The 18,390-nt window shown below is 34.1% G+C and overlaps 1 protein-coding gene across 1 annotated transcript; it reads right to left on the bottom strand.

Annotated features, from left to right (window-relative positions):
• Window positions 1–89: 89 nt before the first annotated feature.
• Window positions 90–18,089, bottom strand: LOC123565437 (ileal sodium/bile acid cotransporter-like). The gene is made up of 3 exons (XM_053549622.1): window positions 17,548–18,089; window positions 10,938–11,142; window positions 90–5,212 (listed from the first exon to the last, which is right to left on the bottom strand). Exons 1-3 carry the CDS (start codon window positions 17,934–17,936, stop codon window positions 4,736–4,738), a joined length of 1,071 nt encoding a protein of 356 aa, XP_053405597.1. The 5' UTR covers window positions 17,937–18,089; the 3' UTR covers window positions 90–4,735.
• Between the last annotated feature and the right edge of the window lie 301 nt (window positions 18,090–18,390).

Raw genomic sequence — 18,390 nt, 5'->3', positions numbered from 1 at the left:
TAAGATGATTTATGCAGATAAACCCTACCCATACATTACTTCTACTGAATAAAGTTGTTTAGTTTCAAGTTTTGAAATGTAGTAAACTATGTCAAAGTTTATTAAGTCTTAAAGAGTATTAGCGATAAATATTCGTTTTTCTCTTTTTTATATCATTCGTTAAAAATTTCAAATGAAATCTTTCTATGTCATTTAATAGTAACATAAACATCAGATTTAATAAAAAAAAAACAACTTACAACAATATCAAAAATGCCATGACACATTACGCGTCCAGGACTATTTACACAAAAAAAAAGGAAGTGACTATTCAGTGCAACATGTGAAGTAGTCAACTATTTAATTTTAAGTTGTTTGATGAAATATGGTATTATGAAAATATAAGAATGTTGCAGTTTTACGTTTGGCCCGGTTTAATTGTTTAAAAAACAAAAGAAAAAAAAAACAACAAAAAAACCCCCAAAAAACATCTAGACCACTTTTATTGTGAATTTTCAGGTTTTAGTTTTATTCATTGAGAATATGTCTACATATGCGTAATTACTAAACGGTGAATTGTACGGGAGCATTTTCAGAGGTTGATGTTTTTCTAAAGAGATTATTTTTCTAATATGTAAGATAACATCTCAATATTTTGTTTTTGGTAAGAAGACATGCCTTTTAACTGTATATACATGGCTTTCATATCATTGAAATGCTCTAAAGTACTGAAAAAGAGGTCTCAAGATTTATTTATTTATTTATATGAAATAGAGAAGGGACTGAATAAGTATATTGTGACATAATTTGACGTACATATATATGCCACAACTGTGAAAGGCTCATAATACCTTTATTTATAATGTGGCTGCTACATTTTTGTGAAGAACATAAATATATTAATATTTTATTGTTAAACACTTTTTTGATAATCGTTTTCTTGAACTAATTAACATAGTAGAATGTTATATCTACAGAGAATATGACATGTTTGAATTGCGAAATGAAATATTTCTGCTCTTTTTTTGTTGATATCAATATATAAAAAATACAATCATACTTGAATATAGTGAATTCGGACAGAGGAAATGTGTACCTTACAACATATTCATCGTTACTCTATAGGGATCATATTGTTTTCCACAGACTCTAGTGGCATATTTCTGCATACGATAAACGGTTAAATTTCATCAAAATTAAAACATTTCGCGAAAATTTAATAACTTTTAAATAAAAAAAAACATGAAGTGAAACAGAGGACGCTTGTACTTATTAGTAAGAGCAAGCATGATTGCATCATGTAAGTTGACTATTCATTTTTTGTTTTCGGGAAAACGCTTTTATTTTAATGAAAAACTTTTAACTCTCGTCACAAAATGCCAATTTTATCAATAAACACAAGGCCTGTCATTTAGTCGGTGATATTTTTGACGTTTTCTTATGCCGGATCCAAGTTTTATTTCACAATAAAATGAATAAATGACGTTACTTCCCTTTTGACGTGTAAAAACAACTTAAACGGTAGATAATAATAATATCAATTTGTTGAAAGTTTCAAAAATACCCGTAAATGCTTGAAAAGGTAATTACAAACGAGTGAGTTTTATTATAAAGCAGAAACATCATGACAAAGTAACTTTATTTTACTGTCATATCCTAGAAACAAATTTATGATTGGTTTGGTATTTGACCACGTATCTGTGAACATTCAATTATTGTGCACACTACATTTCCTGGCAGAAATTTACAAATATTGAAATGTATATATTCTTTTGTTACCTCCAATACGAACAACACGTTATATATACAAAGCAAAATATTTCACACATAACACACACAGCAAAATTATTCACAGAATGTGCAGTAATGTGCAATAATTTACATTTATCTATCTTAGTTTCATGTAAATACACGCATCAGTATCAACTGCAAGCACCATTGTAGTTATTAACTCAACATGCAGACAATATATAAAGATTTGAAATGTGAAATTAATTTTAGTACTACTATGCGATTTTACGAGTCTTCAATAATTAATGTAGATGCTTAAATATTGGATACATCAAAATTTAAAAAAAATAGAACAAATTACAGAAATGAGGCATTTCGTTAGGACTTCTAAGCTAACACATACTCTAGGTCGCGGTTGTGACATTCTCACTTCTAACTGATAAAAAGTTGCATTATCGATATAATTTTTAAACTGATACAACACTTGCTAATAAGCTAATAAAAGGTTGTCTTCCATAATTGTTTGAAAACATTTTGTTAGTTTAAAAAATCAACAATAATATATAAAAATAACTACACACCATAACCACCACCCCTAAAAACAACAACAACAACAAAAATAACAAAACCAAAAAAGAAAAACAGGCATTTTATCATTATCAAGCGCATTTCTATTTTCGTTGTTGCAATGTAGTATTTTGTTTCAAAAATCCTCAAAAGTGTTGCAATGTCAAAGCACACGTTTAGGATAAACTTACAAAAAGAGAATTTTTTTCTGTAACTTTCTGTGACTTTATTTTCACTTGAACAAGGCTTTGGCGTCTCGCTTTGAAAAGAATTTATCTATGAAAATTTTATCAGGCCCTATTGTCACGCGACCAGACATGACTTACTGACATTCTTTCGTTGCTAGGCAACAGAAAACCGTTGGGTGCTTATTTAGTCAGATCAATCAAAGTGCAATAAATTAATATGCATTCAGCCATAAATTTATGTTTTGATTTCTTTTTATTGGGTTTAACGTCGCACCAATTATAAACCATATGGCGAGTTTTCAGCTTTGATTGTAGATGAAGACCCAAGTGTCTCTCGGAGGAGCACATTGGGTCTGATTCAACCATCAAAGCTTGAAAGCTGCCATATGACCTATAATTGAGTCCGTACGACGTTAAATCCAACAAAAGCAAAACTAGAAATACATTCTAAAGTCCATTGATTGAGGAATAGCCGTGTTGGTATAAATCGTTAGCATTGGTAGGGAATTAAGTTCAACAGAATGTACACAACGTGTTGTGTGATTAACGAATGTTCCCAAATAAATTAATTACAGCATTTCCACTCGCAAGGCTCATATTTTTATTTTCATTGCTGATAGATCTAATATTTAAACATTTAAAGCCTAGTATTTAATGATATTTTTAAATTGTGGATGATTAGTTATAGGTAACTGCCGAACGCTTTTGCGTTTTTGTAAAGAAATCGCAATTTCTTTGAATATTATCAAGTGTTGGAGATAGGATCTCAATTACGCCACTAAAACCATGCCATCAGGTGGGGAGTCAGCAAAGATGTAATATATATACTCTGTCCGTACCAAATGTGTTTTAGTTCATAGATGATGCCATCGATAAAACTAAACGTCATAAAATATTCGGATAGTTTCCTTTTTTAACTGATTAACAACAATTCTAATACGATCAGCAAATAACCTACATACATGTAGAGCAAAATCTATCTCGGGTTATTTTGCAATAAACTACTCGCGTGCGATGACGTCATCCGATTCAGGGGCGTAGCACGGTCGTAAACAGTAGTTACCATTTCTTCTAACACTGTTGATACTTGTATGTCGTGTTAGAATCGAAATAATAAGTTTCCAAGTGTGATTTATCGTAGAATAACCCGAGTTTTTCGTTCTTATGCGAAACAATATATCACTCAGGCCTACGGCCTTCTTGATATATTCTTACGCATAAGAACTCAAAACTCGGGCTATTCTACGATAAACCACGTTTGGGAACTTATTGTTTCTTAAGTAATACATGTATCAGTTTGTGAATTATTTCTGTACAAACGTATATAACTAATATATGCAGAATGCAGCTGTTAGCATGACAGTTATACTTATAATTGATTTAACCATATATTATTGTTAATAACTGTATATATATAATAACACATTCATTGCATGCTACAACAAGTATGCAATGGACCACAAATTTTAATATTATAGTCGGTGCTCTCTTAAGTAATAATCAGGATTAAGCGGGTATTTATATATAGTTTGTGGACATAGACATATAGTATATGATTGCTTTTACTTGTATTTACGGTTCCCAGACTATAGTAAGTTATGAAAACTGCAAAAGCTACTAGGGGCTTAAAGGATTAATTACACATCTCTCTACGTTTGTGTTTCTCGAGTTACAACATCTGCAGAATCCCGAAGTATTTGTTAGTGTCCAAGCCCATTTTCTTTACACAGTAGACAAGACGGAATATATTAACACATCACATATCAGTCTAAAAAGTTCAAGTCTCAGACAACAATTCAGCCTTACATACATATACACTTTCGCAACACTGTACATTTGTCTTTCGTTTGTGAATACTTGATGATTTTAAATAGGACTGAAAACAAAACTACAACTGAAAATGAATAACTATTGTACACTGTTGTACCGAGTAAACAGGGGTTGGAGCAGGTATTAAACTAGTTCATGATCAGTACAAATAAGTTAAGACCTGATATAAAAATCTCATTTTTATTTAAAATTAATTGACTTTCACTGCCCTTTTTAGACCGGGGCTGGAGCCTTCTAGAAGCATCTGTATTTTTCTTATACCAAACTATGATTGTATTAACTTGAATAGGTCATTCTAGATAAAAAAAATTAAATTTATAGGGATTCTTTCAGAGAATATTATAATTGTGTTTAGTTTCAACAATACTGGTTTATGTTTTGCTGGTTAAAATACACCTGTATATGTACACAAATAACGAAAATAAACGAAGCAAAAGACCTCAAAGTTCTGCTACTTTTTCCTTTTGTGTTACTACAATGCTCATTTCAACACCATCAGGATTGTCGCTCGTAGGCACACTGGTGAAATCGTTTCTCGTTTCCTTATTCTTGTACGCCTTGACGCTTTTGCCAATGTAGTACAGTAACACAAAGACACAGCTATTGATCTGCGCGAATATTCCGTATAACAATGGGAAAGGCACCAATTTCGGAATCATTTGTTTTGGGAATGATAAAGCAATTATTGTCAGGCATAATGGAATATTTTGAATTCCAGTTTCCAAGGCGACAGTTCGTGCATGTGTGGCATTCATTCGGAATAACTTAGCTACGATGTATCCGAGTGCGAAGCCTGCAGAAGTTAAAAGGCATGCTGCGGCGTAGATTTCCCAGGACGACTTGTATATGAATGAATAGAGAAGACTCAAAAACGTTATTGTCAAAATTATCCCTATTACTCCAAATATGCTTGCGATCTGAAATGAGAGGATATCTCAATAAATATGGTTAATAAAACAACAAATTCTTGATTAAAAGGACTGTTTACACCAAAAGAAGTGACAACTCAGTGCTACATGTGAAGTAGTCCAAAGTGTAGTTCCAAGTTGCTGATAAAACATGATATTATGAGGCTTAGGCGTAAAAAATATTTGTTTCCGGTATCCCGACCTACCCTTAACTTTTGGCCGGACCCTAATGTTTCTATGGCCTTGGAGAATATTTTTCTTCAATTTTTTACTTTCTATGCTTCATGGTCAGTGATGTTAGAAATCAACTTACTGATGTTCTTAAGGCATACACCCTTATTTGAATCTATTTTTTGACACAAAAATAATTTCCGAAAACTCTCACTTAATAATAGTAAAAAATGCCCCCCCCCCCACCCCGAAGAAAATAATTTCCGACCTACCTACCCTAATTTTTTTTAGCATGATACCGGAAATAAAGAATATTTTTAGGCCTTATAAGAATGTGATTGTTTTATTTCGGCTTACTTTTAATGCCCGTTGTATTAAAAATGATCTAGACCATGCCAGGTTTTAATTTTATTCATTGAGAAAATGTCTACATACGCGTTAATGCTTAACAGCAAACTTCATAGGAGCATTTTCATAGAGTATTGTTTTTCTAAACAGATCACTTTTCTTATATGGAACGTTACATCTCAATATTTATTGTATTGTTGGTATAAGACATGTTACTCTACTAGCTATATGTAGGTTTTATAGCATTGAATACTCTAAAGTGCTGAAAAATGAGGTATCAAGATTTAATTGGTAATATGAAATATAGAAGGAATTGAATTAGTATATTGTAGCCTTATAGAAATCAAGCGTGGACACAAGGTTCTCCTCGGACTATTCATAATTTTCACATGTCCGAAATATAGCGGAATGATACAAAATTCACTTAGGGAACTTCATCAATAACTCCCTGCATTAAATTTCAAAACTGAATGAAAACGTATGTATTTAATCCATCTAAAATTTAATAGAAACTTCGAATTCTTGTAGTTTGTAGTATTCTCTAGGCCCTGTGTGGTTACGCAACTAAATTTGATTTCTGAAATAATGTGATAATAAGGCAATATATACTCATTTTGAGAATGCTTCGTTTTACCCAAGTGGAAACTGGCAGGTACATTAAACTGCAGCTCTCTTATTGCTCATTTAGAATTCCAGACGCCATGTTAAAATTATGAATGCTGAATAGTTGTGTTTGAGAATGAACTATGATTGGGGATTTAGATATTTTCTTCCAGTTAGTTAGCACACTGTCTGTTGAATCATGATCTGGACACTCAAAAAGAACAACAAAAACACTCGTTACTGTCCAAAAATGTTTTACGATTAGCATGTTGATCGTAAATAACCTTGTGGGGAAACACATGACTTTGAATGACGATGTTCTTGGAAAAATGGCCGTTCGGCAGGAAAATCAAAGTATTTTATGTTGAAAAACGAATTTAAGATTTAGTTACATAGCCTATCATTTGCCCTTTATCATCCGTTTTCCTCCGGCGACCGTAATATCCTCGGAGTCCATGATACGTTCTGAGAACACTCGGGAAGTTTGAATGCGTTTGTCATTTTTGTGAGAAAGAAAAGAACTTGACCTCAAAGCGTGGAAGCTTTCAACATATGCAAGAAATTTGAATCTAATTGTATCAAATCCTTTGCAGATACGGCAGCTGTATTCTTGAGAGCGAATATTCACTATAAAGTCTTATATTTTAGTCCTGTAATTTTAGCAATTATTTCCTGTGCCTTTCTTGAGAGTGAATATTCATTGTTACATATTCTTGATTCATTTCATGTTTCATTTCTTGTTCCTTCCTCTCTCACTATAAAAGTGAACGAAACAAATGCCATTGCTTCAGTTCATGTTTTTGGTTTATAAAAAATGGCATTCTCTCTTTTCCAAGTGTACTTTGATAGGGCTACGTAACCAGGCGTATTAGTAACTTACAATTCGTTCGTCGATTTAACTTTTAATTACAAACATTATGTCTTAAAACTGTAGTGCAATGCGGACAAAGTTTCAAATCCGTAAAATATGAAGTTATTAATTTTTGCTTCAGAAGTCATTTTTTACGAAATAAGAGATGAGGACATATGGTGTTCTATTTCATGATAAATAGAATAATAGACAAATGTCTTTTGATATCAGTGTTATCAGGCTCGGCAACTATTGGCGGAAGGGTTTCGGTTCCTTCACCTGATAAGATTGATATAAAAAAACAGTAGCCTTTCATTCTCTATACAAAACAAAGGAACTAACAGAGTGACACAAACATATAAAAATATGATTGGAAAATTTAATGATATAATTAAATGAATTGATGATATCCATAAATGTATAAATGACATAAAAAATAAAAATATATAAAAATGAATTTAACTCTGTCTGCACATGCCTAAAATAACGCACAGGAGAGAATTTCGTGTCTTCTTGTAATGTAAAATTGGAATGTTGTCCTATATAAACTTCTTTAAACACTTAGGACCAATATGTGACAATGGATACTCCCCCGACTTTTCCGTACTAGATTATAATTACGCAACGTGTTGGACTACTATTAACCCGCCGAATCGTAAATTGAAAAAGACATAATTTGATGTAACCTTCTAGTTGAAAAGTTGTGAAGAGACAAAAACTTAATATTAGATATCCTCAGATGGGACAACATCGTAACTTACTTAAGGGCGTGATTCTGGTATAATAATCTCCAAATGACAACTGACAACTGGTAAATAATCCTAAGTACTGCAATGTGAACTTCAATAATTATGTATAGCAGAAACAATGGATAACTGTTGATTCATGAAAAATAATGCTCGAGACCCGAAGGGTCTTCATTTACGGGTGGTTTCACTTGACTTAACCCATTAATGTATTTTATATGGTTTCATAAATAAACTTCATAGTTAACTTCAATGGAACAAGTATTCATTTTAGAGACTGAATCATGCTAACTAATATGTTTAATAAACACAATCTTTTGAATTTGACCATTGAAAAATCCACTTCATAACATAATCGGCCTTCCCGTGTAAAAGTGATGTTATATTCATATATTGTATAATGTAAAGTTTGATACTGAACTCAGTTGATCGTGATAAGATCATTGGAGTAGTCGCCAGGGAGGTTATCTCAGAATACATTTACCCCATACTAAAGACTAAAACAAGGTTGTAAGCCCGCCCGCTTAGCTCAGTAGGTAAGAGCGTTGGTCTACGGGTCGCGGGGTCGCGAGTTCGATCCTCGGGCGGGGCGTATGTTCTCCGTGACTATTTGATAAACGACATTGTGTCTTAAATCATTAGTCCTCCACCTCTGATTATTCATGTGGGGAAGTTGGCAGTTACTTGCGGAGAACAGGTTTGTACTGGTACAGAATCCAGGAACACTGATTAGGTTAACTGCCCGCCGTCACATGACTGAAATACTGTTGAAAAACGGCGTTAAACCCAAAACAAACAAACAAACAACAAGGTTGTAGGATCGAGCCGTCCCTGACGCGTACTTTTTACCAATTTTTCTCAAAAGATTTATCCTGTATTTGTTCAACCACTCTAAGCTATCAAATCGCCTCTATACAATAAACAAAATAAATTCTTGGTTAAACTAAAGACTATGAATCGAGGGTTCGCGAGTTCGATCCCCGGATGCTGCGTATACGACATCATTTGTGAATTAAATAAGGATAAGTGAAAGAGAATCATCGGTTACAATAAAAGGATGATGTAAGAAACAAAAGATGATTTACAAGCTTTTTTTAGACATGTGCTCATCTGTAAATATTTGCTGTTGATACAATCACGGAATCATCACCGAATTAATTTGATCACGCATGTTAAGTCTGTCTCGATTCGATAACAGGTTAGTCGTACACACGTGGTCCATAAAATTTAGTAAGCCGATATCTTCATGGGTGTTCATATTTCGTCAAATGAGGAAAACTAGGACACTTGTCTCATCATGTTACTAGGTATCAAGTTTAAAGGACGCTCTTTGTTAAGAAAGGAAGAATAAATTTCGCGTTCTTCTGTGTTACATCATGGGCCCGGCCATCAGTGTATGTTCAAGGGCGTTTATGTTTATGTAAGAAGGAAAGTTGGTTCCAAGAGTCTGAATAAAGTCGGTCATATTTATAATGGCTTTATTTAAATACAATAACATAAATCACAATGGATATACCTATGACCTTTAACTTATCAATCTCACCCACCAGAGGTTCGTCAAAATCACGAGACGAACCATGATAGACCTTCTGGTATGCTAGAATGTGGACTAAAATACAATACAAAGTACAAGTATATATATTTTAGAAAAATAAAGTCAGGAAGATTATTAAATAAAATTCAGTAAAAATAATCCCAATAAATAATCACGAATGAGTCACGCATTGTTTTGGTGCATTAGGTATCGATTCTCCTCTGTTTCTGATAAAATTCACGGTGTCTTCATAGACGGTCACTTCATGCCCTTTCAAAATACAAACAAAGGAAAGGACGGTGTCACATTGAAAAAAAACTACAAATAACATTGAAAAAAATAGTGTCACAACGGTAATTGTTATGGTATGTTCCAAAGGTAAGCCAATACATAAGAAAATGATTTTTATTGAAAAAAAAAATAATAAAGACCATTATATTTATATAATGCTTAAATTAGAAAGAAATGATGATTTCACCCTATAAATTGGTACAATCATAAGATTAAAGTCTTGCCGTAACGCTATAGAGGTTTCCTTATATACACTGAACAACCGAATTTTCCAGTTCAATAACACTGCAAGTAACTTTGCTTTCGTTGACACAGTAAATATTCCTTTTCAGCCTAGTTTATAGTTGTGAAAAACACCTGAACCCAAAGACACTAGCTTGTTTGACAATAGCAAAATATCGGTTACGCCATATTGTTGAATAACAAAAATAGCAAATGAAAAGTTGTGTAGTACTAAAAGTGCACAAAGAAACTGCAATACGATATATATTTAATTCTTAAGTTTTACGCATCATATCAGTTTGAATAACTTACATAAGCGGACAACGATGCTCTCTTTTCTAACAACACTTCCTAAAAATGTTTATGTATGTGTAAGTTGTCATTGATAGAGATGTACACGTATGCTGCCATTAAATAGATTTTAAATATCTATAAATCAATAATTTTTTCATATACAAATATCTTATACACAACACATAAATATGCATATTAAAAAATTCTAAATGTATTGCATTTTCAGTTAAATTTTCATGTTATTGTACTACCGTTAATTTTAAAAATGCATTTTCTTTCAAAACTTTTGTCAGTCCATGAAAGCCTCCTCAAAAAAATGAGAGATGCTTTTAAAGTTCCCGAGTGTTCTAATAAAACATCAACACATGGCGTACAATACGGGTATCAGAGAAATCGGAAGGTAAGGGGCATATGATAGGGTTTGTATGTTTGTAAATATAAAATACCTTGATTTTCCTGTTATTCACAAAGCGAGAGAAGGTGTTGGACATGTTTCCTTGCACGTCGTCATTTAAATTCATGTGATTCCCCACGATGAATACACTCTTTACACTTATTTCAAGTACTTGAGTAGAAAAAAATGATGTAATGTTCTTGGCCCTTTACATTACGAAAGTGATATTGTATGAAAGCGAGACTGTAACAAAACTCTTCTGTCTTTCGTCGTGATCTTACCTTCACAATAACCAAAGCTATTTTTTCCCATTTCCATCTTAGAAATATTCCAACAGTTGCAGGCCCCAGTGTCATTGCAAGGGAGACAATTATGTTCTTGTAAGGTATAAAAAGGTCCTCGTCTGTCCAGCTTCTGCTGTACAGCCATATATTTAGAGGCATCATACCTAACGCCAAAAGTGTAGCTAATGTTGTCATAGTCAAACTGAAACAAAAACCAAAACAAACCTAATGTCAATGGTCGAGCTAGCATTTTATAGTGAAACTGAAAAAAATGATCTTGTTTTAATTACTATTCCTTTTTAAAAAAATCTTTTACCAATATATTTACATGTATGTATATGTATGTATGTATTCTTTATGTTTTTGCACTTTTGAACGCACATATTTTGTATGAAAAGAATGCTAAATAAGTGTGGTATAATAATAATAATAATAATAATAATAATAATAATAATAATAGTAATAGTAATAAACAGTTAAGTATATTTGAGCAAGTAGTGTCGATAGGGTTGTAACAGGGCACCTAAAACAACAAAAAACAAGCGCATTATACCTAGTGTCAGCTGTGGGGCTAGAACGGACAGAGTCAAACTGAAAGATCAAAAACAAGCGCTTTATACACAGAGTCAGTAGTAATTCAGTAATTCAAGCGTTGTCAGTTTCTAACTGTCAACAACTAGAACAAGTTTGTTATACCTAGTGCCAACAGTGTTGCTAGCGTTGACAGGATCAAACTGAAACAATAAGATCAAGTGCATTATATGCAGTGTCAGAAGTAAGGCTAGAATTGACATAATCAAACTGAAACGATAAAACAATATCATTACAATATCAGAGGCCCCGTGAGAAAAATTGTGTTGTTCTAAAACAAGAAAGATAGTGCGCATACGCCGGAAAGTTACCCGCTGAAAATTGACCTTTAAACAATTTCCTTTTCCATTTAGCTTTTGCATTTTTAAATTATTGTTTACCCCAATCTATTTCCTATTCATCACCATAATAGCTAATACCAAGAAGATAAATATTCGTTGTTTTTTTTTTCATCGATTGTTAGCATTTTCCCTAATCTGTTAATCATTCTTTTAATATCAATAATCCCTACAGAGGTGCATTCAACCCAGTCTCGATCCTAAACCAGATCGAATAATGTTGGAACACATAAAGTTGTACAATTTTGTTCTTTGTTATGCTGATAAAACAATCATACATGTATAATTTTCCCAGGAAATGACACTGTTCCATGTCATTAGTGCACTTGTTATTACTCTGTCACTCCCATCAGATATTGAAGTTAATCATGGTCTAGCTCCCTGCCCCTGGTATCTATCTGGAAGCTGAGGCATTGGTGTTCTTGATCTTGGCTAAGCCTCTGAATGCGATGAATTCAAAATGGGACAACACACAAATTGACAAGGTGTAGGGAATTACACTTATGATAGATTTTTAATCTTCCTGGCTGTAACTCTGTTAACAATGCCGACCTATCGAGCACCTGCAGCTTATTGATCAGTCACCACTCGGGTCCCACCAGAATACCTAGATTATCTAAATATAATTCTCTCCTATACTACCTTTATGTCATGTACCTCAACTGCCAGTTTATTGTCAATGAAACATGTGTTTTGTGTCCTAGTTCACAATCATAAGCCATTTATTGTCATAGGAACTGAGTCCTTATATATTACTAGCCAAACCACAAGCGGAATCTTTTCAGCGAAAAAACACCTCTGTACGATTTGTGAAATCGTACTGGTCAAACTCGGCATGAACATGTCCAAAACTGCACCATGTTGCTGCCTATTATAAACCAAAGTATCATTGTGTTAGAAAGGTTACTGGAACACGACAGACGCATGAAAAGCACCAAATGGCTCTAGGTGACTTCTTCATCCTAAATATCTTTGAGATCTTAACTATCTACCTGCCCCATGTGGTTCTGGTACGATCTGTGTATGAAAAGAATTGGAACCACTGTCTTACCCTTGCATGATCGTGAGAGGCGACTAATAGAGTCTTAACACTTGGTTTTGCAGTAACTCTGTGATTCCAGCAGGTATGCAAATTTTGATTCCATACTTTATGTTTTTATTTCGATGTGAATGAGATGTGGAACCAAAATTTGTAGTCCTGTTTGGCGCCATATAACCTATACTGTGTTGGTGCGCCGCAAAAAACCCAAATAAATAAATATGTAAATAAATAACTATCTACCAAATCTGCAAAACCGCTGTAATTCCTCACATACATGTACATATAAGTCTCTTGAAATTTTCGATTCTCTCAGTCCCGCACAACAATAAACTCCGCTTGAAATGATACTATTTTGGAGATATTGTAATGCATATCAGCAAACTTGGTGTCTAAGACGAAATCTCAGACCACAATTTTTATCATCCACCAAGCCATAAACAGAAAAATCCATTTATTCAGAAAAACTTCAGTATAATGTCTACATAATTCATGGTGCATAGGCGATGTCAATAAATATCCGTATTCACTAACTTGATCCTAGGCGGTATAACCAAAACATCTCCAGTGCCAAGCGGGGCAATGTACAGCCTAAATTCTATACCAGAGGAGAACGGAAGCAACAATTAAAGATTTGTTTTTGGTTGGAGATGTCAGGGGAGTGTGGAGCGGAGAAGTGTTTATGTGGTTACAGTATACTAAAGGACAAGAAACTGAATTTAAAAAAACAAAAAAACAAAAAACGAACAAACAAAAAACAATTTGGGGTGAGGGAGGTAGATGGGGAAGGCGTGTATGGGGGCAGGGTGATATGTAAATGGTTGCCGTCTGCACACCTTCCCAACCTCCAAATCTTTCAAGTTTACAAGACAATACCTTAAGTATTTTTAAGGTATGCTCTGGACACGAAATATGACGGACAGAATTGACGTATGAACTCAATTAATTTTTTTTTGTGAATTTGACGTTAAACCTACAGATCAGATTCATGTGTTCTGAACATTGTTCGGAATACTTTGTTATCGCCACCTTGTTACATGCCAAGTTTGAAGCCAATACCTTGCAATGTCATTTAGTTATGCTCCGGACACAAACTATAGTGGACAGTTTTGACCTTTTAGCTCAATTTATGACCTTAACCTTTGATTTACAGCCGGATTAAGTTCGCTACACGGGACCTCCGTGGCCGAGTGGTTAAGGTCGCTGACTTCAAATCACTTGCCCCTCATCGATGTTGGTTCGAGCCTCACTCGGGGCGTTGAATTCTTCATGGGAGGAAGCCATCCAGCTGGCTTACGGAAGGTCGGTAGTTCTACCCGGGTACCCGCTCGTGATGAAATAATGCACGAAGGGGCTTCTGGGGTCTTCCTCCACCATCAAAGCTGGAAAGTCGCCATATGACATATAATTGTGTCGGTGCGACGTTAAACCCAACTAAAAAGAAGTGCGCTACACATCTTCTCAACGCCATATACCGATACGGACGGACATCGTTAAAACGGGCGTATGGAATTGCTTATAAGTAAAAGGGACTGCCAATACCAAAAGATCAAAAAGCATGGTCCAAATGAGTACACCAGGAATTTTAGCTCTCAAACATGTGATTCAGTTCAAAATTAAGAACTCAATTTAGGCATACATAGAAAGCATCCTGGACATTCAGCAAGAATATGACACTGATTTTACCAAATCTAACATCACAAACACTGTACTGAATCCTTAAAAAACAAAACAGCGGATGTATTCCCCGTCAAAGGATAAGATAAACGGTATTAACACAGAAAATCTCATAAAAACAATCATCCTGAATAAACGATTCCAGTCAGTTTTCTCATGAGTTTCCCCTATGCTGCTGTTTAAGCCAGGCAGTAATGTTCTTAAGAATTCAAAACATTCCCGCGATACCAAACGCAGAAATAAACGATAGGTGTCATAGAATTACTAAATAATCATCTAATTGGACGAAGGCAAATGTTCCCCTATCCTCCAGTTTAGGACAGGAGATACTACTGACCAAGCAAATTGTAGACAAATATCACTAACATGTTCTGTGCAAATTACTTGAGCTCATTATTACATTTAATCTTCATAAACATATTTCCAAAATCCTGACATACTCAATGATTTTAACACGACTCCAAACTTCTCGAAAAAGCTGAAAAATTACCAAAGGTTAATAAAATAAGGTCACGCAACAGGTAAACAGACCGACGTCTTCTTTGATTTCCAATAAGCCTTCGTTTAGTCAGCCACTATTATACAAGCTTCAAGAACATGGTGCTTTTGACAAAAGAGTCTTTTTGGTAGCGCCTTTCCCCTGGTACGTTCCAGTCAATAGTAGTTGGTGGTATCTTATGCCTAAATTCCTACCACATCCAGAATCCCCAAATGTTGTGTCATGGGGCACCTCCTCTTGCTACTTTGCATAAATTACCTCCATGACTCGGTCAAGTCCCAGGAGCGCCTATTTTTATAGATGCCAAGGTCATTTATTTCCCATTCAGACTGCACACAGTTACAAAATAATAGCCTTGGGTTAAAAATGGCCAAGGTGTGGGATACATAATTAACTCAAGCAAATACCGAAATATTCACATCACCACAACTAGGGTCGATTGAGTAACATACAAACTTCGTGGTCAAAATTAGCCCTGGTATAGATTCAAAATATCAGAGCGTCGACATCTTTCATGACCGAATATGGAATACATGTTTATTATAAATAACAACAAATGCAAACAAAACACAAAGTCTCTTCAAAAGCAATATGAAAACATAGCATGAATTCGACAGGTCAAAAATAACTATTCGCGCTACACAAGTGTAACACAATTAAAAATCAGTATTTTAACTGTCACACCTTCGAGCCAGACATTTTGATTCCTAACTTGTTATGTTATACATACCATCGCCTTGTAGTTTTCTATCTACCTGAATATTTAGAAGCTTTGAAACTTTGTAAAGTTGCTTAAAATCATTGGGTGAGTATGTTGGTCTAAAATCATGACACTCTGTTATGCATTTTGTCAGAAGTACTACCTTTATGTATTCAATTAGAATTTCTTGGTATTTGTTCTTCCAGTCCTTTTTGCTTGAAATTTGTAAGAGCAATAGCTTTGAAACTTTGCAGACCTGTATATTATTATAAGTTCAGTATATTGGCCAAACAACATTACTCATGGTAATTACTCATTGTATATAGTTAAAATTATAACCTTTCTGAAATTAGAGAATTGCCTTTTCTTGATTAAAATTTTTCTTAAGGTCTACCCAACCTAAAACTAATTAGTTTTGGAATCTTACAAACGTTTATATCATCATTGGAAGAGTATATAAGCCAAGAATCATAGTTTTGATATGTTTTTGTCAGAATTATGACCCTGTATGTACTTAAAAATGGTACTTTTTCGTTTTTTGTTTTATTTTGTTTTGACGGAATTATGGCCCATTTAAACATTTAATTGTTTCTTTTTTTGTTTAATTTTGTTAGTTTATGATCACTTTTCTTGAATATCGTAGCGTGATCAATTGGTGAATAAGAAGGTCGAGTAAAATACACCTTTTCTTGCATATTGCTTAACATCAAACATTTACAGTCGCGAGTTAAAACCGGCAGGTGGTGCTCTTTTTACCAAAACAACTGTCTTGTGGAATAGGTGTTTTATCTGTTTTTGTTGTTGTTGTTTTTTAACAGCTAGACAAGAATTATGACCCTTGATATCCCAACTACTGTTCAGTGCTGAGTGATATGCTTAAATTGGTACTGTTTCCAGCAGTATCGGCCTAGACTGGATGCTAGGGAGGTAAATATGACATCTGCCGTGGGCTCAGCTGGAAATAAGTTGTTCCATCCATTCCAGGTGGGGACTTTCGTCGACTACCCACGTTAAACAAGAAACTTTACCTTTACCTTTGGCTCAATATAAAAGTATGCAGAGAAAGAGTCGAAAAGTTTATGTCGCATGAAGCTCAAAATGTATTTGACCTAGGACTATGAAACATTAAAGGAATATTATTAAAGTTATGCACCTGCGGTTTTGTTTGGAATTTCTCTCAGCCATAACAGAGTTATAACTCTTGACTTAGTAGAAGTTTGCGTGTAAGTTTGTGTTGATGCATCTTGAACTTATTTGGACTCGGTGTTGTTATATTTTCTAGCCTTTTGGGATCATGGAGAATATTTATATTTACCATAATAGGTTTCAGTTTAAACCTGTGCTAGCATAGAATAAAAAGTCATTATGGAAAGTTATTCTATGATAGTATAACATAAATGTTTACAGCTTTAAAGGCAAATTAACGATTTACTGAAAAAATCCCATCAATATATGACAACAGGTTGTTGCATAATCATATGAACTCGGTACGAAATAGAAATCAGACGAACGTTAAATTAAACTGAATGGATTGATTTATAAACATCTGTTCACTGTCATGTTGAAAATAATTTCTGACTTTTTTGTCTTATGAATAATTCAAGAAACTGAACTGTATCAACATCCTGGTATATATCATTCTCCCGTCTTCATGCTACTTTAGATGAATGAAACATTCACTCAAATGACTTAACTTTCTTATATAAAATAGTTCGCCTGACAATGACATTTCTTAAAAAAATGAAAAGAGAAGAAAAACAGACCTCAAAGGGACGTCACCGTCGACCCAGTACGAGTATACGTTTGACATTGACCCACTCGGACAACAGCCCATCACCAGCATCCCGATTGCGGTAACCGGTTCAAGCTGAAACGCATGCGCTAATCCAAATGTAACCAATGGCAACACGATAAACTGAGCCAGCATTCCTATAGCTGCTCCGATTGGCCGACGAAGGTGCTGGACAAGTTTCCAGAACTCTATTGTGCATCCCATCCCAGTCATTACCGTAATTAGAGTTATCGTTACTACGACATCGGAAACCAACTGTAGTGAAGACGGCTCTTTTCCTGAAAATATGTCATTACTTAAAGACACATTTCTTCCGTTCAAATCCATGAATGAATTCTCCATACTAGTTCCATTTTCCATTTTCTGTCTTCAGTATTTAATTCAAACATGTGTTATACATTAAATACTCTTAGAAACTGTCATAAACATGTCAATATTACAACAGAGAAGATTTGGAAGGTTTTTTTTTATGTAACTACAGACATTGATATCGTCAGTTTTCAGTAGTGAAATAGTTTTTGTCATCCAGTCTGGTATCTCATTACGTTAAGTAACGCTCCGCATCTCGTTTACGATTAAGGCATGAATTTACTAACTTTAACAATAAAATAATTTATGCAGACAAACATTACACGAATGTACTTATACTGAATTAAGTCGTTTAGGTTCAAATTTCGAAGTCATAAGTTAATTAAAGTATAAAAAGGTTTTCAGCGATAACATTTCGTTTTCCTATTCCTCCACATTTTTGTTATCATTCGTTAATTTTTATCGAATGAAATAACTGTATGTTATTTAATAGCAACATAAAAAA

Source organism: Mercenaria mercenaria, chromosome 8 (assembly GCF_021730395.1).
Source record: "Mercenaria mercenaria strain notata chromosome 8, MADL_Memer_1, whole genome shotgun sequence".
NCBI classification, from domain to species: Eukaryota; Metazoa; Mollusca; class Bivalvia; order Venerida; family Veneridae; genus Mercenaria; species Mercenaria mercenaria.
The sequence above is the reverse complement of the archived record's forward strand: the minus strand, read 5'-3'. Positions and strand labels throughout refer to the sequence as shown.